Raw genomic sequence first — 25,650 nt, 5'->3', positions numbered from 1 at the left:
TGTCCTTTGACCCTCTTCATACCTATAAGTTAGTGATTATTTTGTGTTAATTATATTTAAGATTAGTTACATGAAATGAGGTCAGTGATGTGAAGAAACAAAAAGAAAGCCTAGAACAAAATCAAAAAAAAATTCACCAAAAATGTTAAATTATTGCTGGGAGGTGGTGTTATGAAAAAGAGTCATTGCCTGCCTTATATTGTTTACATTTCTAAATTTTGTAAAATATGCATGTATCATTTTTTAATATTCAAGGAATAATTGTGTATATGTTGTGTGATTACAATTGAGTTAGTACAAAAATGCAGAAAAAATTTGGAAAGAAATGCATGAAATCACTGATACTGAAAACAACCAGGCATCTTTTTTAATTTTTCTGTATTTTCAACACTTCCCATAATGGGTTTACCTTGACTTCATTTTCCATTTTGGAGGGGAAATTCTGTCTTCCCTCCTCTCCAAAATAAAAATAAATTGCAAAAACTGTGACGTTTCTAATGTCATCTCATTAAATGAGTTTTCCCTTGATTACTGACTGATATTTTCTATCAAGCTAAAGATTCCTTTCTTCTATTGCTTGCTTATTACAATTTATTTTTAAAAAGGAAGCATATTCACGTCAGTTCTGTTCCTCTTGCTATGGTGGAGCGTGGTCTAGTGACGCCCACTATAAATGCGCACCGTATCTTCTTTCCGTTCATCTGCCGATGGACAGCTGTGCTGGCTCCACGCCCTGGCTACTGTAAACAGTGCTGCAGTGAACGCTGGGGTGAACGCATCTTCTTCAGTTATGGCTTTCCCAGGGTATATGCCCAGGAGTGGGATGGCTGGGTCATTTGGTAGTTCTAGTTTTAATTTTTTTTTTTCACATAAATTGGGTTATTTTGATTTTTTTTAATTGGAGGAAAATTACTTTACAGTGTCATGTTGGTTTCTGCCGTGCGTGTGTGCTAAGTCGCTTCAGTCGTGTCTGACTCTCTGCAGCCCCACGTAGCCCCGGGTCCTCTGTCCATGGGGCTCTCCAGGCAAGAACACCGGAGTGAGTTGCCCTGTCCTCCTCCAGGGGATCTTCCCGACCCAGGGACTGAACCCATGCCTCTTAGGTCTCCTTCATTGGCAGGAGGGTTCTTTACCTCTAGGCCACCTGGGAAGCCCCATTTCTGCTGAACGACAATGAAAATCAGCCCTACTTTCACATATATCACCTCCCACGACAATGAAAATCAGCCCTACTTTCACATATATCACCTCCCACGACAATGAAAGTCAGCCCTACTTTCACATATATCACCTCCTAGTTTTAGTTTTTAAGGAACCTCTACATTGCTCTCCATAGTACTGTATCAATTTACATTCCCACCAACAGGGCAAGAGGGTTCCTTTTCTCCACACCCTCTCCAGCATTTATTGTTTGCAGATTTTTTTTTTTGATATATTGAGTTATGTTTAAAAAAACATTTACTGAGATATTAACATGGATTTTCTTCTTTATAAATCCACTAAATTATATAATGATTTCCTAAATTGAAACCTTCTTTGGCATGAATCCCAAATAAGCAAGGTATGTTTTCTCTTAATACACTTCTGTATTCAGTTTACTGATGTGCTGTTTAGGATTTTGCATGCGTAGTCAATGTGGTATATGGTGGTCTTTTTGTATTATACTTATCTAGTTTTGGTATCACAGTTTTCTGGGCTTGTAGATCGAATTCAGAAATTTTCAGACTTCTTTGTTCTCTGAAGCTTTAAAAGAATTTTGTATTCCTTTTGGGCTTGATGACATTGGCCTTTAATGCCACCTGGTTAGCAGGGGTGATAAGCAGTATGGAGGAGAGGCCACTTTATCTACTTGTTCCACAGTTGTCGGTCGAGGCAAGGTTTTTACCACTTTGGGGACATATTTTGGTAATTAACTACCCACCCCAAAGTTTCCATTTAATCTAGAAAACTTACCACTTTGGGGACATATTTTGGTAATTAACTACCCACCCCAAAGTTTCCATTTAATCTAGAAAACTATTTGATGGATTTTTGCACAAAAGAATCTCATCATTTTAAAAGTCTTCTAAATTTATGGTCCTTTTAAAACTCTTAACACTGTTGGTGTCGTCTCTATTTTTCCCTGGAACGCAACTGCCAAAAGGGTTTGATTCTTTTACTTCCTTTGCTTTTATTGATCGTACGTTTTCTGAACGTGTGTGTGTGTGATCTTAACTCCCCAGCTGGGGATTGAAGCTGGGCCCACAGCAGCGGAAGCGCCGAGCGCTCACCGCTGGGCTGTCCGGGCTTTCCCCACCTTTGCCTTCTGCTTCTGTAGCTCTTCCTTTGTGTGCCCTTCTAGTTTACTCTGACCTGGTCTTCTCTTGCAGAGTCACAGCTATGCGAGTGACCACACAGGCCTCTTCTGTGTCTGAGAGACTCTTGCATGTTCAGCTGTGACTCGCGGGGCACATGGCTGCCTGGCCAGAGGCTGTACCCCAGTTTTGTCTGCACTCCGTGTGGCTGACTAGGTGTGAGGACAAGCACGGTGAGCTTCTGCCTGCCTTCCGGTTCTTCTGCTTTTTCTCCTGTTCTTCCCATTCTCCGTATCTCAACCCTCCAGAACTTCTTTGAGTTTTTCCCAGTCAGTAAGCTCCTTTCTGGCCGAGACTCTCTGCTTTACTTGCTCTCAGGGATGCTCTGCCCTCTGCTCCCCATCTTATTAACACCTCTTCCGCCTTCGGATTTTAACCCTGAGTCATTCGTCTTCAGCAGCTGATGGGTCACCCCCAATCCCGCCCCACTGGAAGAATCTGCTCAGATCTCACTGTTAAGGGTCCAGCACTACTCTAGTCTTTTGTTGTGAGATATTTTTACATTCAAAATGTATACATTATATAATTTTAAAATATTATTTTAAAAACCCATACACTCCAAATCCAGTTTACAAAATAGAATTTTACTAATTCCATTTAGTAAGCCGTAGAGACCCAGCTAAAGATTTTGTTTTCCAACCTCTTTGCAGTTTGCTCGATTCATATGACTATGGGTAGATTTGTAGTATACACATTTTTCCCCCTAGATGATATGTTGCTGCTGCTGCTGCTGCTGCTGCTAAGTCACTTCAGTCGTGTCCAACTCTGTGCGACCCCATAGACGGCAGCCCACCAGGCTCCCCCGTCCCTGGGATTCTCCAGGCAAGAACACTGGAGTGGGTTGCCATTTCCTTCTCCAATGCATGAAAGTGAAAAGTGAAAGTGAAGTCGCTCAGTCACACCCAACTCTTAGCAACCCCATGGACTGCAGCCTACCAGGCTCATCCATCCATGGGGTTTTCCAGGCAAGACTACTGGAGTGGGGTGCCATTGCCTTCTCTGGATGATATGTTACTTCCTTTTATATGTGTCTGCTCCGTCACTCAGTCATGCCTGGCTTTTTGGGGCCCCATGGACTGTAGCTCTCCAGGCTCTTCTGCATGTGGAATTTCCCAGGATTTCCAGAATTTTCCGAAGAAAGTTTGACAATGCAGGACATAAAGTCTAAACACCAAAATTAATATATTGATAAGCCTGACAACATAAAATTGTGAAATGTTTATGCTGCATAAATAAAATCCAAGGTCAAGTAACAAAATGGAAGCAATGTCAGCAGCATATGTGACGAGGAAATGGTGACTAAGACACAAAAGCTCTTAAAAATAGACAGAAAAGAGCCAAGTTAATTTCAAAATTGGCACAGATAATGTGAAGAGGCTTCATAAAAATAAATGCAAGTGGACAATAAATATACACCTGAAGCTTGTTCACATTCAGCATTTTAAAAATGCAGCTCCAAACAACTTGACACATTTTTTGACTATTTCCAAGAACACTCCAGTGCTGCGCCATCTCCTACTCCAGGGACCTCCCCGATCCTGCGACTGAACCTGGGTCTCACGCGTCTCCTACATCGGCGGGCAGATTCTTCACCACTAGCTCCACCTGGGAAGCGACTGTGCATGTTTGTGAATTTTATAAAAACGTTGCCTCGTTGTCAGTGCCCGTCTGCTTACTGCTTTTGTACCTGACATTACGATTTTGAGATACTTCTGTACTAACGGGTAGGCGCTATTTCCTTCATTTTCTATTTATCCAAAGTCTAGTTTAGTGGAATTTTAACATCCTATGTCGTGACTGTATCAACATTTATGCATTTTTCTGTTTATGGACATTTGGCTTATTTCTAGTTATACACACAGACACACGTGTATATTTCATATGTATATTTTATGCGTTTGTATGTATATGAAAATTATGAACATTGCTGTCATGACTGTTTTGTGTGTGTGAAGTAAAACTGAAAGTGTTAGTCATTCAGTCATGTCCCACTCTTTGATATCTCATGGACTGTAGCCTGCTGGGTTCCTCTATCCATGGAATTCTCCAGGTAAGAATACTGGAGTGGGTAGCTATTCCCACTATATATATATAGAGAGAGAGAGCTTCCTAGATGGTGCTAGTGGTAAAGAACCTGCCTGCCAATGCAGGAGACATAAGAGATGCAGGTTCAATCCCAGGGTTGGGAAGATCCCCTAGAGAAGGTCATGGCAGCCCACTCCAGTTTTCTTGCCTGGAGAATCCCATGGACAGGCTACAGTCCATAGGGTCGCAAAGAGTTGGACACAACTGAAGCGATTTCACACACACACAAACACACACACACACACATATATTTTTTTTAATAAGTTGTTTCCTACTCTATTTATGATGTTTTTTCATTCAGAAGCTACCAACCCAGAATCATTTTAAGTTCAATCCTTTGCTTGGAGATTTTAGATCACCTAAGTGGAATGATTTTTCAATCCCAGTCTTGAAGAAACTATGTGAACAAAACTTTTCAAGGAAACCTTTTTTCTTTCTTCTGCTTAGAGCCAACACCAAGACATATTTCTTTGACATTTCCCTTTGAGGGGTTCTTTTTTAGGACTATAAAATTGCTTTTTTTTGGTTTGGAAAATCTCACCAATAATTAAATGTCTCCACGGAGATGGGATTTGGTTTGTTGACTGTCACAGATCTCTAATCTGGTCCACTGTGGAGTTAGCGTTGTAACTGCGCTGGCGGCGTGATGCCGACCAAGCAGCCCACTGCATTCCCGAGCACGTTCCTGTAGATACTATCGGGAAACTCGGGCAGGTGTCCAATTTAAGTATATTTAAAGTTACACCCTGATGAATTAATAATTACATTTTCAGAAGCAGTTTATGAGAGTTCTATGAAGATCAAAAAAAATGAACACATGAAGACACAATCTTAACTTTCAGTAGAACAATGAAGTGGGCTCTGTTCACCGGCATTTTGAAAAGAACAGGACCCCTTTTGATCTTCTGCATCGTGTTTTGTTAGTCTGTTTTTATTGACTCGTGTCTATAGTAATACATCATTTCATTTTAATATTCCTTCAAAGTTTGAAGCAAAAAATGAGCAATGAAAACACATGTAACATCAGATTAGACTTTTGCAATGAATAAAACATCTTATTTTCCAGTCATTGAAAGCATCCCAGTGTGGCCTGAGAATGGGAGGTCATTAAAGGCCTTGAAACACCTAGAGATCAGAGTCAGATGGGCTGTGACCATGACACACATTCCTCTGTGGGCCACTTCACACCAAGCAGCCTCTGAATATGGATTTAATTCATTAACGGACCCTGGCTGCGTGTGGAAGTAGAGACTTTAGACCAATCTGGCTTCACAGACTGGCTCTTTCCCTGAGTGGCCACGTGGTCACTATCAGGCTTTCAGTACTCTCCTCTGTGAATGGAGGGTAATAATGCTTATCTCACTGAGGATGAGAATTAATTGTAATTTATTTATACCGAGGATCTAGTACAAGCCTGGCATGCGAGCCATCAATAAGAGTTAGGGGACTTCCTCAGTGCAGCAATGAAACCAAGACATTTTTTTTCCCAAATAAGTTTTATGAAGAGGAATCAGACAGCCTTCCAAGCACTACAGAGATTTGATGATAAAGCTTAGAAAAACAAGTTTTCAATTTTTACATTTTGCAATTATTCTCAGTTCAGGTCAGTCACAGAGTCCGACTCTTTGCAACCCCATGGGCTGCAGCACCCCAGGCCTCCCCGACTCTTCGCGACCCCATGGGCTGCAGCACACCAGGCCTCCCTGTCCACCGCCAACCCCTGTAGTTTACTCAAACTCATGTCCATCGAGTCGGTGATGCCATCCAACCATTTCGTTCTCTGTCATCACCTTCTCCTCCTGCCCTCAATCTTTCCCAGCATCAGGGCCTTTTCCAATGAGTCAGTTCTTCACATCAGGTGGTCAAAGTATTGGAACTTCAGCTTCAACATCAGTCCTTCCAATGAATATTCAGGACTGATTTCCTTTCGGATGGACTGGTTGGATCTCCTTGCAGTCCAAGGAACTCTCAAGAGTCTGCTCCAACACCACAGTTCAAAAGCATCAATCCTTCGGCGTTCAGCTTTCTTTATGGGTCAACTCTCACATCCATACATGACTACTGGAAAAACCATAGCTATGACAATTATTGTCATATATATGCAATTTATATAGCATGAAATTGAATGTTCACCAACTGACCAAATAAAGACTAAATGTTTCTTTAAGTCGTACAATCAACTTTTTATTTCTCTTGAGCAGTAGACCTTTGGAAAGAAAATAAAATAGCTAGATACTTACCTAATTTTACTAAAATAGACTCCAATTGAATTAAAGATTTAAATGTTAAAAATTTTTAAAAAGACACAAACATGTTGGAAGAAAGCAGGCATAAATTTTTTAATAATTTTTGTTTCCTTTTTTAATTTTTGAGTGAAGACAGTTTGACTGTGCAGGACATAAAGCCTAGACACCACAAATTCATATATTGATAAGCCTGACAACATAAAATTGTGAAATTTTTATACTGCATAAAGAAAATCCAAGGTCAAATAACAAAATGGGAGCATTGTCAGCAGCATATGTGACAAGAAAATGGTGACTAAGATACAAAAGCTCTTAAAAATAGATAGAAAAGTACCAAGTTAATTTCAAAATTGGCAAAAATAATGTGAAGAGACTTCATAAAAATAAATGCAAATGGACAATAAATATTCACCTGAAACTTATTCACATTCATCATTTTAAAAATGCAAGTCCAAACAATTTTATGGCATTTTTCAGCTATCAAAATATCAGGCAACACTTATTTTATATAGTTCATAATTTTGATGTGTGTGGTGAAGCAGACACATCCACTCACCGCTGCTGGGAATGTAAGTTTCTGAAATTAAATTAGAATATGTATACCGAAATGTAAAGTCTGCAGGGCCACTGTCAGTAATTTATTTACTGAATGCCTTGGCACATCAATGCACAGTCCTATGCATATAAGAATTTTCTTTGCAGATTATCTACACAGATTTTTTTTTTAATGCTGGATAAATCTACATGTTCATGACAGGGAAATAGTAAAGAAAATAAGACTATGTCTTTAACACGGCACGCTTTTAGCTCTAGAAAAGAATGACAAACTCTAATGTGCACATTAGAAATGATTTACATGATTTTGATGTGGAAAAGTAATATGTAAATAGTTTTATTGTAAACTTCCATTTATGCAAAGAATAAGTATGAATGTGGATATAGCACACATATTGGATATTTTTCTGGGAAAAAAAAGGAGAAAAAAAAAGTTGAGAGTCAAATTAGGGATATCAGTGTGAAACAGCAGGAAGGAAGGAGTAAGGCTCTTTATTTAATGCTTTCCTGAACTATTTGAAAGTTTCTTTGTGCTCTTGTATGTTTTACTTTCATTGAAAAAATGACGTTAGCATGAAGATAAAAATATATAAATTGTAAAGAACTAAAATTAAATGTCATTAGGAGTCAGCAGATAATTTGGGGTGTTGAAAAACATGTACTGGGTCCTCTTGAGAAGGAACTGCCAAAATGGCATTCTTGGGGTCAAATGATACATTCATTGGTGCTTAATGCGTTTTATTTCCTCCAGACAAAGCCAAAGGACGATCAAGAGCTGGAACCCACTTTGATTCAGCCAGGAGACGAAGCAGAGCCGTCCTTTATCACATCTCTGGCCACCTGCAAAGAAGAGAAAAGAACAAATTGAAAATAAACAATGTAGGTAGTGTGTGTGTACACAGCGAATGCGAGATTTTCCCTCAGCGGCAATGTTTGATTCACTAAAGAGAGGCTCCAATTACTCATTTATTGACTTTCCTAGATTTTTTTCCACTTTGACTTGCACTTTCCTATAAAGAACAAATGGGAAAGGCCAGCAGTCACAAGGCATTTCCATAATAAATGTGATTAATCATAGTGTTATCACCAGCCTAGAATATTATTTCAGTCAGTACAATATGGTACTAGAGAGACTGCAAATGAGACTGGTTGCATTTATGAACAAGTTATATTACACATTCGTCGTTTGTTGGTTAAAATTTCTCAAATTTAATTTTCATTCCATCTGTTTTGCACTTTATCTAATTTCACTGAATGCTTTCATCCAAGGGAACCATGAACAAATCAGTCATTACTCCATTTAGAAATTTACATTTTATGCAACACAGAATTGGGAATTTCACACCTAAGAACACTGGATTTGAAATGACATGCCATATACGTTATAGTTTTTTTTTTTTAAGTTAACTTTTAGTAAATCATAGTAGGGCTACTTTCTGAAACCTAGTGGTCATCTGGCCACAGCCACAGCAAATAACTGTGCTTATAAAAGGTGACTCCACAGAGTTTTAAGTGGCCCACGTCCCTCAGGATTTGCCAGTTAATTTCATCATAGGTTCCTAGGACGAAGAAACTTCACTAGAAATCCAGAACTATACCTGCATGCTTGTAGATACTCAAAGGTGATTTTTCAAATCATGGTAATGTCATTAATCTACATGGTGAAATCTCCAGAACATACAACTTTGGGGATATGTCTGACTATGGGGGTCAGACATCAAGATTCAGCATCTGACTTGCCAGTGACTTTAGAAAAATCATGTGAAACAACCAGAGCTAGTTTGGAATTGACCTCAAGTGCTTAGGTTCTGGGAGTTAGGGACACAGGAGCTTCTTTGGCATCTCATTTTACATGGAGAACTCAAAACTATCTAATCTGATGTGCAAACAGTGTGCTAAAACAGTCTTCATGGGACGCACAAAGTATCCTCTTGTCTGAGTTTCATGAACAGAGAGTCCGGGGTGGAGTGCCATCCAACATGCAAGGGCTGCAGAGCCGGCTCTGCCTCAGAGGGATGCTCTCTGGAAGCCAAACCGTTTCCACCCATTAGTGCTCCAGGACCATCACCCACGCTGGTGTTGATCTGGATGTACTGCTTAAGAGCCAAGTTCCATTTAGTTTGTCTTGGCTGAATGTAAAGATCCTCCAGGAAAACCTGTATGTCACATTGATTTCCCGAGAATCCAGGAGACACGGCTCACCGCTAGATCATGAATCCTTCTCCTGGTTCCTTGTTACACCTGCTTCCATTTACCAAGTCAGCCTTAGTGATGATAGAAGTTCTAGGAAGAAACAAATGTAACCACACCTGGCCTTTATTCTATGCAAACCAGCAGCAAAGCACCTAAACAAATATTAGCCTGAGATTCTGTAATGCTGAAAGAAGACACTCTACTAGCCTTTAGTCCAGAGTCATTTAAATGTACCAAGTCTTAGTGGGCTTAAAAATGCATTCACAGAACATGCTGTTTTTCCCCTTCTGATTCAACAAAGTACAGAACAGCACTTAAAAATCTTATTTAAAAAATCATAACTCCCACTACTTGGCTCATTTGCTAAATTGCATTTATTTAAGAATTACACACATCAGGATGGAGCATTAAAATACTACATGGTAATGAAGGATGTCTAATCAACACGGAGACTCTGACAGTACAAGTGGTACGTATTTCTGAAACAGAAATGTGGAGGCAGGATGAGCCCTGTTCACCATCTTATTTCAAGGAGAACAGAGCCAGAATACTAAAAAATGGCAGAGAGACTAGAGAAGGGGAAACAACCATCCAGTTTATTGGCTAGACAATCAGTCTTTGGGAAATCCTGAATATATTAACATTCAAGTGACCAAAAAAAAAGATTTCTTAATATTTTTGTAGGTCTTTGCTATTTACAAATCCGCTTTGCTATTATCATATTATTTGATTCTTACAGCAAGCCAGTACTAGATATGATTTTTATTAGTTCCATTTCAATGATGGAAAAGAACAACTTAGTTGAAACATCAGAAGCAGAACCAGCAGAGGTGGGACCCAACCATGAGTCCCCTGACGCAGCGACAGTGCTTCTGCCCTACCCCACTTCTCCTCTGATACAGTTCTGGGCAATAAGAACATGTGATTCAACTCGGAACAAATTAGCTCATCCGGCCGTTAGCAAGCTCTGAGAATCGCAATATAAGTAATGCCCTTCAGTCCTGGCTCCAACTTTGGAAACAGCTTTTAATTTCTGGTTTCCTTGACTGGCTACTCTATTCAGTGACACTGGGATGATGCAAGTGCCTTCAACTCAAAAGATCCCACGGCAGGCTTGAGAGCTGGAAAGGACAGTGCTGAGACGCCCAAATATGACTGAGGGGGCTCTGGGCTGGTCGTCACGGAAGGCATATGCTACCCTGCAGTCCCTCAGCATGATCACTGTAGAGACATTTTCCCATCCCTTTGTTCATTCAGAAGTTGATTTCAAAGACATGTTGCAGAAATAGTTTATGGAATAGTTAGCCTTGATGAGGTTTTGGCCTGAAGCGCTGTGATTTAATAATACATCCTCAAAGAGTCGGGAACGACTGAGCGTGCCCGCACTCCCTGCGGCGTGTGGGATCTTAGTTCCCGAGCAGGGATCGAACCCTGGGACCGCTCTTGTGGAAGCGCGGAGTCTTAACCGCTGGGTCGGCAGGGAAGTCCTGCCGGCCCAGTTTTTGCCTGTGGGTAGCATAGACGATTGAGACGGAACTGCTCGCATCCTTTCTGCAGCGACCCCAGTTCTGCCACTTCCACAGCAACACAGCAGGCAGCGTCTCCTCTTAGTCAGCATGTTGTCAGTCGTAAGAAAGACGGTGATGCCCTACAACCAATTTTTGTTAGTGGAAGGTAGAGCATCCTGGCCCCTGGTAAAGACTCCGCCTGCAGTGCAGGAGTTCAATTTCTGGGTCAGGAAGATCCACTGGAGAAGGGGTAGGCTACCCACTCCAGTGTTCTTGGGCTTCCCTGGTGGCTCAGCTGGTAAAGAATCTGCCTGCGATGCAGGATCCCTGGGTCGGGAAGATCCCCTGGAGGAAGGCATTGCAACCCACTCCAGAATTCTTGCCTGGAGAATCTCATGGACAGAGGAGCCTGTTGGGCTGTAGTCCATGGGGTCACAGAGAGTCAGATATGACTGAGCGACTAAGCATGGTAGAGGTTAAACAACTCAAACACCATTCCTACTAAAGAGTATGATTCCAAATCAATAAATGATAGATAACTAAAATTGAGAATAGTTGGTTGTATTATTCTGTAGGCAAACTTCATATATTTCAGGGTTATAAATATGCCTTTTTCTCCATACTTGCTAAAAGCACACTTTCGAATTGTAAGAAATTTCTTCCATTCAAAAGGTTTTTGATAAAACTTTATAAATAGAGTAGTAGGAGGAGGATGTCTTTTTGCACTCTTTTCAATCCTGATTGTGTCAAGATGTATGCAGAATTTGAATGAGAAACCTTTTAAAGTTTAAGTCTAAGCTGAGATGCATTGGAGTCTCAGTATCTTTTAAAATAATGTATTTTGAGTAGCCTATAAAAATGAAGTGGTGTGATTTATTTTCTGATTTTTGGAGATAACCATTACATTGCTGACCTTTGCAACAGCACCACTAATACTTCATAAAATGCACATACTTCAAATGAAAAAATATTTTGCTTCTTGAGTTTTCACAGCCTTCACTCCTGGAGCTAGCTTCTCTCTGAAACAAAGTCAGAATTTCAGTTCTATAACATGATAGAAGAAGACTCATTTGGATAAAAACTGAGATATTCTTCCATGGCTTTTGGTAATGTGTTATTATAGCAAATATTGGGGGAAAAATCATACTGGCCTCTGTCCCGTTCTATCGTAAACACAAGTGCTTGTCAGCTTGGAGACTCTAAGTCTCTTACGGCCCCTAAGTCTCTTTTCTGCACCCGAATCAGCTCTGATGAGAAGCCCAGCAGGTGTTACTTCCTTCTTCCTCTCTGAATTTTATGGCATAATTTACCTTTGGAACTAGTTCCAAAAGCCAAAGAATGAAGCGAAGGAGGCAGGCCCAGCCAGGGGGCTGAGTGGGGCATAGACACAGTGGCAGATGGGCAGGAAAGAACCGTCAGGAAGGAGGGACGCAGATCCCCCTCAGATGAGTGCCCGGGTGGGTGGAGTGGGAATATTAACCGAGGTAGAAGCTTGTGTCATAAACGCCCGCCAAGGAGAGACGCAAGACGGAAGCAGCGTTCCTATCAAGGGAGCAGGAGTGTTTGGCCTCCAGAGAGTCCCCGCGAAAGACTCCATGCTCCTGACTGCTCTCAACCTTTCTTAAATCCCCAGGTACTTTAGGGATCCCTGAATATGTCATATTAATTTGCTCTTCGCTCAATGCCTGAAAGAAAAAAAAACAGAGGCTGCAACCTGCAAGTAACATACACTCCAGAACCTCTAACTGTTCATTCAATGTGACTTTCAATTTTAAGTTTCCATTACCCAGCTTGTAATTCTCATTAATTGAGGTCAAAGCAAGGTGCACAAGTATCTGGCCATAGGCTGTCAAATTTCCCCACACCCTGTTGTTGGGCCTCCTTTTGTCTCATCGCAGTAAAGGGAATTGTTCATCAATTTGGACCGCTTTCAAAGTGGAGTGCTTTTGCAGTTATAAAAACTCCAGCTATTCTTCTGCGTTTAATCAGCTGCACAGTGAACATTGCTTTTCTCCTCCCATGACTTAAATAATACCTGTTAAGTAACTGTTTTTCACTTTGCCATCTTAACAAGGGCGAGCCAGTGTCAGAATAAACCCACGTCCATCGCGGTTGTGAGATTTGGGTTCCCAACTGGAAGCTTCACCAACAACCTTAATGCAAGTAGTCAGTACAGTCTGGTTGTATTTTGAAAGATGTGTTAACAGCTATTTACAATCAAATTTGATCATATAGCTTTATCCTTTCTGGAAAAAAAATGGCACCTTTGCTGTTACTAGAAGAATTTCAGGTATTCTTTACATATATTCTTTACATAATGACTGTCTTCTCAAAACTATAAGTATATGGAATGTCCCCACGACAGTAGGAACCTAGCTGTATCCGGTGTTTATAATGTATGTGGGATTATACTTGCAACTTCGGATGTTTCCAGATGACATTTTAGGTAATGACCTTTTTACTCAAATGAACAAAAGTCTAGATTACTCACGTTTTAACACGGATGACTACACTCTGATTTTCCTGTTACTTATAACAAAGATCCCTGCCCAGTTTTAATTTATACATCTCTAATTTTTTTGCATTACCAGCTTCTAAATGTCTCTTGTAAGATCTAGTACCATCATATGTGTTTCTAAATAATTCTCCCCGTTCCTTATTTCTAATGTTGTGTTTCTCCCTTCTCTCCTTTTTGTCTTTATCCACAGAATGTTTTTGTAGACAAACCAGCATTTCCGGAGTATAAAGTTTCTGATGCAAAAAAGTCCAAATTCATCCTTTTGCATTTTAGCACTTTCAAAGCCGGCTGGGACTGGCTTATTCTACTGGCGACGTTTTATGTTGCCGTGACGGTTCCTTACAACGTCTGCTTCATTGGCAATGATGACCTGTCGACCACTCGGAGCACAACAGTCAGTGACATAGCAGTGGAGATTCTTTTTATTATAGGTAAGAACCAATGGCTGTTTTCCTAGGAGATTTGCATAGGGGAAGGCAGATGTGTTCCAGATTTTTGTAACTTGAATTTGAGCTAAGATCCATTTGCATGGGCATAACTCAGCCTCTGATGCAAATTTTGGAGAAGCACATATTTGGGTTTCTGAAAATTACCTCTTCCAGCTTTCTCACGGTTCCTTTTTGTAGAGGTCTACACGATGTTTTTTGTTTCTATTCTTATTTCATCAAAAGCGGGCCGAAACAGACTTAATGGCTGTTCTGTTTTGTACTCTCAGCATCTCCGGTGGTCTTACCTGCACAGGGTCAGAGATGAGGCTTGGCAAGCACTCATCAGTGGCGTCCTGGTAATGGCCCATCCTGGGCGTGTTCCTTCAAGCCCATCTGTGCCTTTCGGGAACCTGATGGTGGTTGCCACAGGTGGCCTAGTTGCAGAAGCAACGGATTACATAACCTTCCTACTCAGTCATCAGACACACTGAGTATCTGACTTTACCTAAAGGAGAGTCCCTGAGGGATGTTTGCTAAGAATATTTATCTATAGAACATTGGGAATCCCAGTTGAAGCTGCATCTGCTCCATGCTTCTCGGCCTTTTCCTCGTTTTCTGTCCCTTAAAGTTCCATCTTGTGTAGACCACAGCCAAGCTCTTGCTTGATTATTCTAGATCATTATGAAGGCTCAGACTGATCCCCTGTGGAGTTTCTGAGCACCGTTAGCAACCCGACTCCTGCATTTTTACCTGGTCATGGTGATGTAGGGTAACATCCTTTCTGTAAAGATGAGAGAACTGAAAATGTTTTTAAGCAGTAGGTGAACAAGGGATGGAAAAAAATGGACCCTAAAAGTTCAAAGAAAAGGAAATAAATAAGTGAAGCAAGTCAAAAGCTTGTTTCAATGGTTATGGTACATTTTTCTCTGTGGAACTGGTGCAGTTTGGGGTTCTTCAGTGGAATGTCAGCCTGTGCTTGCTCTGCAAGTTTTATGCCCTTGGTGTGATTTTGGCATCACAATTCACATGCACTTCCCAGGCATCCCCCACAGACCCCAGCTCCCGCCCCAAAGGTGAAGGCCACCATGTGTTTGGACCACTAGGTGGCAATGTTGTCCAGTTAGGTATCTTGGTAAGGCTAATAACTCAAAGAAATTTATCTTTTTTTAACCTAAATTATTGTTTATTGGAGAAGTAAAACTGTAGAGGAATATTAAATCACTGTTAAATGGCAAATAACATTCTAGTCTGCAGTAGAATTGTGCAAGATGTGTTTCAAGATGGCTGTGTAGGAAGAGTCTGAACTCACCTGCTCCCACGGAAACAGCAAATCCATGGCTGCATAAGGAACAATTTCCTTGAAAACAGAGCAGAAAACTAGCTGAACAGCTCCTCCATTAAAAAAAGGATAAAAGGCACACATGAAGAAGGTAGATGAGGCAGAGATATGGCCTCTGCAAAAACCACACTGCTGGTGTGGTAGCCCGCACCTGGAAGCCCAGCAAGCATATGGAGCTTCTTCCTGAAGAGTGAAGGGGCTCATGTTCACCCACAGCAAGCACATGGAGCTTCTTCCTGAAGAGTGAAGGGGCTCATGTTCAGCACCAGGACCCCAGTTCTTGAGACCTCACCTGAGAGACAAGCCCCTCAAACATCTGACTTTGAAAGTCAAAGCGGCTTGCATCCGGAAGACTCAAATGGCTGTAGGGAACAGAAATGCCACTCTTAAAGGGCTCACCTGCACACCTGGACACCCTGGGACTGTGTGTTCAAGCAGCAGTTTGCAAGTGCCTAGAGCGTATGTGCAGGAGATTTGTCAGCTAAACCTAAAGTGTCTGCTGAAGGGACGGAAGCCGGGGTGGGGTGGGGGGCCTCTCCAGGGGCTGAGGGGCCCGTGGGCCCCATTTCTGTGCTCCTGTTAGCTAGTGTTGATGGGTGTGCCCCACTCCTGCGTGTCCACCGCCCTATTAAAGTCACTAGTGCATACTCCACGACTGTCTGGCTCTGGTGGCCAGGGGAACTGGTGTTTCTGGGCCCCACGAGACTAAAACAATCCGAGAGCCAGCTCTTGGCAGGCCGCGACCCCTAAAGCATGGCACCGCACAGACTGAATCACACTCTGGATCTTCCTATGAAAAGTATCCACCCACTTGTCCAGAGCTTCGACCTGAAGGGCAGGCTTCAGGTTTACTACACATCTATAGACTAAAGAGAGATTCCTTCTTTCTGTTCTTCCTTGGCTGTGCTAGAGCTCATTAGTACTTCCTAGTGAAGAGCTTATAGATCATCTAAAGCCCTGATTTTTGCAACTGTCACCAGAGGAATACCACCAAATTGCCTGGTCTAGAGGTCAGCAGAGTTTACAGCTGAAGTCTCAGAGAATGATGTATATTTTCATACTTTTAAAGCTTCTGCCTGATGATCTGACTCCCAATCAGCCTGAAACTAGGAGCTGAGACCCTCCCTTAGGAACATTGACACTTGGCACACTTAACAAATGAGATCTATCAAGAGAAAATCAAGACCCAGGGCAAGGTTGAGCAATAAGTTTCATCCCCTACACAAGGTCTCTCCATCAGGACTGGAAGAGGTAGCTGTTTTAACTAATGCATAGAAACAAATAGAATCGGGCAGAATGAAGAAAGAGAGGAATATGTTCCAAATAAAAGAATAAGAAAAACACCTAGGGAGGAAAAAAACCCTTAATGAAGTAAAAATAATAATTGATTAAGTGAAGAGTTCAAAGGGATGTCATAAAGATGCTCACCAAACTCAGAAAGGAATGGATGAACACAGTGAGAATTTCAACAAAGAGATGAGACTATAAGACATCACATAGCTGAAGAATACGATAACTGAACTGGAAAATACACTAGAGGAATTCAACAGTGGACTAACTGAACCAGGAGAAAGAATCAGCAATCTGGAGACAGGGCAGTGGAACTCACTCAAAAAAGAGCAGCAAAAAGAAAAAAGAATGCCAAAAAGTGAAGATAGCTTCCTATGGGACGACTTCAAGCAAAATAGCATTTGCATTACAGAGTCCAGAAGGAAAAGGAAAAGAAAAAGGGGCAGAAAACTTATTTGAAGAAATAATGGCTCAAAGCTTTACTAAGCTGGGGAAGGAAATAGACATCCAGATTCAGATCCAGAGAATTCCAAAAAGGTGAACCCCAGAAGAGCCACACCAAGACATGTTATAATTAGAATGTCATAATTTAAAGAGAGAATCTTAAAAGCAGCAAGCATAAAACAACTTGTGCACTGGGACAGCCCCATAAGACTATCAGATTTTTCAGTAGAAGCTTTGCAGGTCAGGAGAGAGTGGCATGATATATTCAAAGTGCTGAAAGAGAAAAACTTCCAAACAAGAATAATCTATCCATAAAGACTGTCGTTCAGAATCAAAGGAAAGATAGTTTCCAGACATGCAAAAGCTAAAGTTCATACCACTAAAATGGTCTTATGGGAAGTGTAAAGGGCCTTCTAAAAGTATTAATTAGTAATAAAATTATATGAAAGTAAAAATTCTATCAGTAAAGGTAAATATATAGTAAAGGTATTTCTTAGTGATTTATAAAGTGTATATGAAGGTTAAAAGATAAAAGTGGTTTAAAAAAAAAGCTATAACTATAATAATTAAGGGATACACAAAATTAAAAGATATAAATTGTGACATCAAAAAGAGAATACATGGAGGGGGCAGTAAAAATAGAGTATTAGAATGTGCTCAAACTTGACTTGTTATAACTTAAATAGACTGTTCTTTATTTAGGCTGTCATATGTGAACCTCATGCTAACCACAAAGCAAAAGCCTATAGTAGATACACAAAAGGTAATGAATGAGAAAGGAATTTAATCATAAAGAAACCACTAAAACTCAAGGAAAGAGAACAGGAGAAGAAAAAACAACCACAAAACAGTTACAAAACAATCAACAAAATAGCATTAAGTACATAACTGTGATAATTGCTTTGTACATGGACTAAATCTTCCAATCAAAAGACGTAGAACGGCTGATTGGATAAATAAATAGGACCTAATCTTCATACTACCTGCAAGAGAAGCTCGTGTTAAATGTAACGACACACACAGACTGAAAGCGAGGAATGGAAATGATGCTTCACACAAATGGAAACAAAAAGAAAGCTGGGATGACTATGCTTATATCAGACAAAATAGATTTTAAAACGAAGATGATAATAAGAGACAAAGACAGGCATTACATAATGAGAAAGGGATAAATCCAGCAAGAGAATATAACATTTGTATTAATAAATATTTATGCACTCAACATAGGAGCACCTAAATATATAAGACAAATATTAACAGACCTAAAGGGAGAAGTAGGAAGCAATACAGTAACACTAGGGACTTTATTATTTCACTCACATCAATGGATAGATCACTCAGAAAGAGAGTCAAGAAGGAAGCATTGGCCTTGACACATCAGACCAGATGCAATGAACACATATCTACAGAGCATTCTATCCAAAAGTAGCAGAATACACGTTCTTCTCAAGGGAACATGGACTATTCTCCAGGATAGATCATATGTTAGGCCACATAGCAAGTCTCAATAAGGTAAAGGAGATTGAAGTCAAAGAAAGCATGTTTTCCTGAACCCATGGTATGAAACTAGAAATCCGATACAATAAGAATAAGAAGAAAACTGGAAAAATCTTAAATGTGTGGAGATTAAACAATATGCTACTGAACAATAAATGAGTCAATGAAACGATCAAAGGAGAAATCAAAAAATGCCTTGAAACAAATGAAAATACAACATACCAAAATCTACTGAATGCAACAAAAATAGTTCTAAAAGGGAAGGAAATTCATAGTGATACAAGACTACCTCTAGAAACAGAACCATCTCCAATAAACAACCTAACTTTTCACCCCCAAAATACTAGAAAAACGATAAACAAAACCTTATTTTAGAAAATGGCAGAAAAACATTAGAGAAGAAATAAATGAAATAGAGACTAAAAATAAAGTGGAAAAGATCAGTGAAACTAAGATCTGGTCCTTTGAAAAGATGAAATTGTCAAACCATTAGCTAGATTCACTAAGGAAATAAAAAAGGAAAGCGAAGCTCAAATGGAATCAGAAATGAAACAGGAGAAGACACAATGATGCCAAAGGAATGCAAAGGATCAGAAGAAACTGTTGTGAACAATTATACACCAACAAACTGGGCACCCCAGAAGAAGTGGATAAATTTCTAGAAACATATAATCTTCCAAGACTGAATTGTGAAGAAATAGAAAGCCTGAATAGACAAATTAGTAGTAAGGAGATTGAATCAGAAATCAAAAACTATCCAACAAAGAGAAGTCCAGGACCAAGTGGCTTCGTTGGTGAAATCTACCAGGCAATCAAAGAAGATTAAATATGTATTCTTCTCAAACTCTTCTCAAAAATCCAACTCATTTTATGAGACTATCATTACCCTGATACCAAAACAAACAAGGGCACCACACACACACACTAGAAAATTATAGACTAATATTCCCTATAAACATAGATGTAAAAATCCTCAACAAAGTATCAGCAATACAAATAAACATTATAAGAATACACATGACCAAGTGGAATTTATCTCAGGGATGTAAGAAGGATTCAGCATCTGAAAAACAATCACCATGATACAGCACATTAACAAAAGAAATGTAAGTCACATGATCATCATGATAGATGCAGAAAAAGCATTTGAAAAAAGCTAACATTCATTATGATAAAGAAATACCTCTTAACAAGTGGGTATAGAGGAAATGTACCTCAACCTAATAAAGCCCATATATGATAATCCCACAGCTAACATCGGAGTATATTCACTGAAAGCTTTTCCTCTAAGATCAGGAACAAGACAAAAGAGCCCATTTAACTACTATTTTTTGACATAATGTTAGAAGTCCTAGTCAGAGCAATTAGGCAAGACACGGTAGGTAGTAAAAGTCGTCCAAACTGGAAAAGAAGAACTAAAGTTACTTGCACATGATATAATTTTATGTCTAGAAAAATCTTAAAGATCCCACCAGAAATGTATCAGAACTAGTAGTGAATTTGGGAAATTTGTGGGAGTACAAAATCAGTTTACAAAAATCTGATGTATTTTTATGCACTAACAATGAACTATCAAAAAGAGAAATTAAGAAAACAATTCCCCTTACAATTGCAAAAAAAAAAAAACAGAATAAAGTGTCAAAGAATAAACAACCAAGAGATAAAACACCTGTAGAATGAGATCTTTGGGACATTGATGAAAAATTGAAGAAGACGCAAATGGATCAAGACATTCTACACTGAAGGATCAGAAGACTCAATATTGTTTAAATGTTTATATTATCTAATCAGTCTACAGATTCAGTGCAACCTCTACCAAAATCTCAAGGGCCTTTTTCACAGAAATCAGTCAGTTCAGTTCAGTTCAGTCACTCAGTCGTGTCCGACTCTTTGCAACCCCATGAATCGCAGCACGCCAGGCCTCCCTGTCCATCACCAACTCCCGGAGTTCACTCAGACTCACATCCATCGAGTCAGTGATGCCATCCAGCCATCTCATCCTCTGTCGTCCCCTTCTCCTCCTGCCCCCAATCCCTCCCAGCATCAGAGTCTTTTCCAATGAGTCAACTCTTCACATGAGGTGGCCAAAGTACTGGAGTTTCAGCTTTAGCATCAGTCCTTCCAAAGAAATCCCAGGGCTGATCTCCTTCAGAATGGACTGGTTGCAGTCCAAGGGACTCTCAAGAGTCTTCTCCAACACCACAGTTCAAAAGCATCAATTCTTCGGCGCTCAGCCTTCTTCACAGTCCACCTCTCACATCCATACATGACCACTGGAAAAACCATAGCCTTGACTAGATGGACCTTTGTTGGCAAAGTAATGTCTCTGCTTTTGAATATGCTATCTAGGTTGGTCATAACTTTCCTTCCAAGGAGCAAGTGTCTTTTAATTTCATGGCTGCAATCACCATCTGCAGTGATTTTGGAGTCCAAAAAAATAAAGTGTGACACTGTTTCCACTGTTTCCCCATCTATTTTCCCTGAAGTGATGGGATCAGATGGCATGATCTTAGTTTTCTGAATGTTGAGCTTTAAGCCAACTTTTTCACTCTCCACTTTCACTTTTGTCAAGAGGCTTTTTAGTTCCTCTTCACTCTCTGTAATAAGGGTGGTAAATGAACATATATTAGTCATATAGGCATAAAAACAGACACATAGATTAATGGAACAAAACTGAGAGCCCAGAAATAAGCTCACACATATATGATCAATTCATTTTCAATAAAGAGGGCAAGAATATTCAATGGAGAAATGACAGTATCTTCAATAAATGGTATTAGGAAAATGGGACAGCTACATGCAAAAAAATAAAAACAGGCTACTATCTTATACCATGCACAAAAATTAACTCAAGTTGATTAAAGACTTGAAACCATACAACTCCAAGGGAAAAACCATGGACAATAAACTCCCTGACTTCAGTCTTGGTGAGGATTTTTTGAATCAGACACCAAAGGCAAGGGCAACAAAAGCAAGAGTCGATGAGTAGGGCTACATCAAACCAAAAAAATCCGCAAGGTTAAGGAAACCATCAAAAAAATTAAAATAAAAAGGCAATCTAATGAATGAGAGAAGATATTTGCAAATCATATTTTCAATAGGAGGTTAATATTCCAAAATATACAGAGAATCCATTGCAAGTCAATAATAGAAAAACAATCTAATTAAAAATACAGTACAGGATATGAACAGACATTTTTTTCAAAGACGTACAGATGACCAACATCACTAATCATTGGGGAAATGCAAATCAAAACCACGCATGTTAAAATGGCTTTATCAGAAAGACAAGAATAGCAAGTGTGGTGAGGATGTGGGGGAAAGGGAACCTCACACACTGTTGGTGGGAATGTCAATTAGCACAGCCACGGTGGGAAACAGTATGGAGATGCTTCAAAAATTAAATTAAAATAGAGCTACTGTGAAGTGAAGTGAAAGTCGTTCAGTTGTGTCCGACTCTTTGTGACCCCATGGACTGTATAGTCCATGGAATTCTCCAGGCCAGAATACTGGAGTGGGTAGCCTTTCCTTCTCCAGGGGATCTCCCCCACCCAGGAATTGAACCCAGGTCTCCCACATTGCAGGCAGATTCATTACCAGCTGAGCCACCAGGGAAGCCCAAGAATACTGGAGTGGGTAGCCTATCCCTTCTCCAGGGATACCAAGGGGAAACCATATATACAGTAGAATACTACTCACCCATTAAAAAAGGATGAAATATTGCCATTTGCAAAAACATGGATGGACCTTGAGGGTATTGCTCTATGGAAAACCAAGCCAATAGAGAACAGATTGGTGGTTGCCATAGACCAGTGGTCCCAACCTTCTTGGTACCTGGGACTAGTTTCCTGGAAGAAAACTTTCCATGGATGGGCAGGGGGACGGTGCAGGGGGTAACGTGAGCCGTGTGGAGCGGCAGGTGGGGCTTTGCTCAGTCACCCGGCGCTCACCTCCTGCTGTGTGGTCTGGTTCCTAACACGCTGCAGGCAGGGAACAGTCCACGGGCTCTGGGCTGCAGACCCCTGCTTGAGAACGGGGGTGTTGGGAGGTGGGCAAGATATGTGAACAGGGCCAAAAGGTGCACACTTTCAGTTGTAAAATTAAAAAGTCCCAGGGATACAATGCATAGCATGGTGACTACAGTCAAGAATACTCTACTGTATATTTGAAAGGTGCTGAGAGAGCATATCTTAAAAAGTCTCATCACAAGGAAAAACAATTATGGGACTTTGTACCAAGGACTAATGGTAACTAGACCTGCTGTGATCATTTCACAGTATATACAAATATCCAATCGTTCTATTGTAGTCCTGAAACTAATACAATGGTATATGTCAACTTACCACAATTAAAAAACAAAAGAAAAAAATGAAAACTGTAGACAAATGGGGTGTGCCCATATGCCAGTGCATTAGTTTTATATCCTTTTACTTTGCTAATCTTTGATGCTTTCTGCCACTCACCCAAGAAAAATGTAAATCAGGACTCTAAAAAGCCTCCTCACGATCACGTCAAAGTGCTCATGAACTTGGGCGATCATTCAGCATATCTAAGCCTGAGTATCTGCTTAATGAATATTTATTAGTTATTTTTCAGCTCTGTTATAGAGACAAGCCTGTACCTTGACCTTTATTTCCCTCACTTCCTGGTTCTTAGATGTTGGGCATCTCTAGGCTTGGAAGCCATTTCTGCTCCCCCATGCTCATTGATAGAGGGTGTCTCGTTTATGCTCAGGAAAGCCCACACTTGTGAGAAAGATATGTTATTTTTTCTCTTTTTCCAAGGCTGCTTTCCTCTACTAAACTCATGGAGTGCGGCTTACCCCTCTTATAGCTGCCCTTAAACCTTCTGCTGTTCTTTCTTACCACCAATTCTACTGTGTTCTAGACAGCAAGAGCTTTTTCTAGGTAAACAATACCTGTCTCTTACTAGTTGCATGAGAAAAGAGTGGAAACCCACTCCTGTTTTTATGCAGTTTAGCTTCCACAAAGACGACTTTATAGTTCAGTATATGTCCTGCTGGAGCGAGCACAGACTTCATAATTTGGGACTCGCCAACAGCTTTAGTGTGACTTCTGCCTGGAATCCCTAGTTGACTGGCTTATTTTTATAAGCACTAAAAACATCTCTGCTCTTTCCCTACTGTTATACTCCTGCTCTTTCTTCTTTTAAATGAGCTTAAACTCATCTATATTTTATAATAAAATATCTGGAAAAATAGCTTAACATTTCTTAAACATTCCTCCAGAACCTTTATTCTAAATATTTCACAAAGGTGGCCTAAAAATGATCATTTTTTAAAATTTTATTTTATTTTTAAACTTTACAAATTGTATTAGTTTTGCCAAATATCAAAATGAATCCGCCACAGGTATACATGATCATTGAGAACTCAGTCAAAATACAAGGAATAAAAAGTGTGTTGCCTCTAATAATATATTTTTATAATATGAAGGCAGTGTTTATATTGTTTAATACTAAATAAAGTGGTATGTGAGCTTCCCTGGTGGCTCAGCAGTAATCTGCCTGCAATGCAGGAGACCTGGATTCCATCCCTGGGTTAGGAAGATCCCCTGGAGGAGTGCATGGCAACCCACTCAGTATTCTGGCCTGGAAAACTCCATGGACAGAGGTGCCTGGTGGGCTACAGTCCACGGGGTCACAAAGAGCTGGACACGACTGAGTGACTGAGCATGCACACAACGTGCTGTGTGCGATAACTCTCACAGGGATGTTTCATATATTCTTTATATTCTATCTATAGATCAGTGTATTAAATTGGCATCTTTAATCAATGGGTCAGAATTGTTAAAAAGTAGTTCAGCAAGAGATTTGGAAAGATTTTCATATAGCAAAAAAAATGATGTTTTTCAAGATATTTTTTTATTTGTACCACTATATACACATGAGATTATTTGCTGAATGGGGAAAATTTTAATGTTCCATGAAAAATAAATATCACTGTATAATCAAAATGAAAGTTGGGAAGTGATATAGCTCTTTTGGAGATTCACAGTGTACTTTAGCATTATAAATTCTCTGAGAAATACAGTGTAAAGAAATCTGTTTAACTGTTATTAATCCATCATCTCCTAAAATTATTTTTATCTCTTAGCTAATTGTTCTCTGACCACTCAGTAACCCTCTTTTGGGAAATCTGACTCGAAAATATTTTTCCCTGATACAGTCACCATAAACAAAGTATCTGAGTGTGATTATGCTTGTCAGAATATAAATGTGAATTATGAGCTTGAATCTCTCCTATCTATTCTCTTCCTCTTCAAATAAATTGTTTGTAAGACACCCTTATGGCAGAAAGTGAAGAACTAAAGAGCCTCTTGATGAGAGTGAAAAAGTTGGCTTAAAGCTCAACATTCAGAAAACTAAGATCATGGCATCCAGTCCCATCACTTCATGGCAAATAGATGGGGAAACAGTAGAAACAGTGGCTGATTTTATTTTGGGAGGCTCCAAAATCACTGCAGATGGTGATTGCAGCCATGAAATTAAAAGACACTTGCTCCTTGGAAGGAAAGTTATGACCAACCTTGACAGCATATTGAAAAGCAGAGACATTACTTTGCCAACAAAGGTCCGTCTAGTCAGGGCTATGGTTTTTCCAGTGGTCATGTATGGATGTGAGAGTTGGACTATAAAGAAAGCTGAGCACCGAAGAATTGATGCTTTTGAACTGTGGTGTTGGAGAAGACTCTTGAGAGTCCCTTGGGCTGCAAGGAGATCCAACCAGTCCATTCTGAAGGAGATCAGTCCTGGGTGTTCTTTGGAGGGACTGATGTTGAAGCTGAAACTCCAGTACTATGGCCACCTGATGAGAAGAGCTGACTCATTGGAAAAGACTCTGATGCTGGGAGGGATTGCAGGTGGGAGGAGAAGGGGACGACAGAGGATGAGATGGCTGGATGGCATCACCAACTCGATGGACATGAGTTTGAGTGAACTCCGGGAGTTGGTGATGGACAGGGAGGCCTGGCGTGCTGCAGTGAATGGGGTCGCAGAGTCGGGCACGACAGAACTGAACTGAACTGAACTGAAGACACACTGATTCCTTAGAATCAATAGGGCACAAGGTTTGGGGGTCAGTCACAAAGTGGTTACAAAATTACCTTTAGTTTGAAAACTTTCATGCATAACTCAGTTGCTGATATAAAGCCTTACAGAAACTTAAAAAGAGA

General features: G+C 40.2%; 1 protein-coding gene across 1 annotated transcript in view; it reads left to right on the top strand.

The window, feature by feature from the left end:
- The window catches only part of KCNH8 (potassium voltage-gated channel subfamily H member 8), a 493,246-nt gene that overhangs the window by 266,625 nt on the left and 200,971 nt on the right, over positions 1-25,650 (top strand). Inside the window, exons 4-5 of the mRNA XM_070388278.1 lie at positions 7,992-8,119; positions 13,650-13,890. Of these exons, the coding sequence (XP_070244379.1) occupies positions 7,992-8,119; positions 13,650-13,890 (369 nt within the window). The remainder of the gene's footprint in view (positions 1-7,991; positions 8,120-13,649; positions 13,891-25,650) is intronic.

This window comes from Bos mutus, chromosome 1, assembly GCF_027580195.1.
Source record: "Bos mutus isolate GX-2022 chromosome 1, NWIPB_WYAK_1.1, whole genome shotgun sequence".
Classification (NCBI taxonomy): Eukaryota; Metazoa; Chordata; class Mammalia; order Artiodactyla; family Bovidae; genus Bos; species Bos mutus.
Note: the sequence above shows the minus strand (reverse complement) of the source record. Positions and strands in the feature narration are given on the sequence as shown.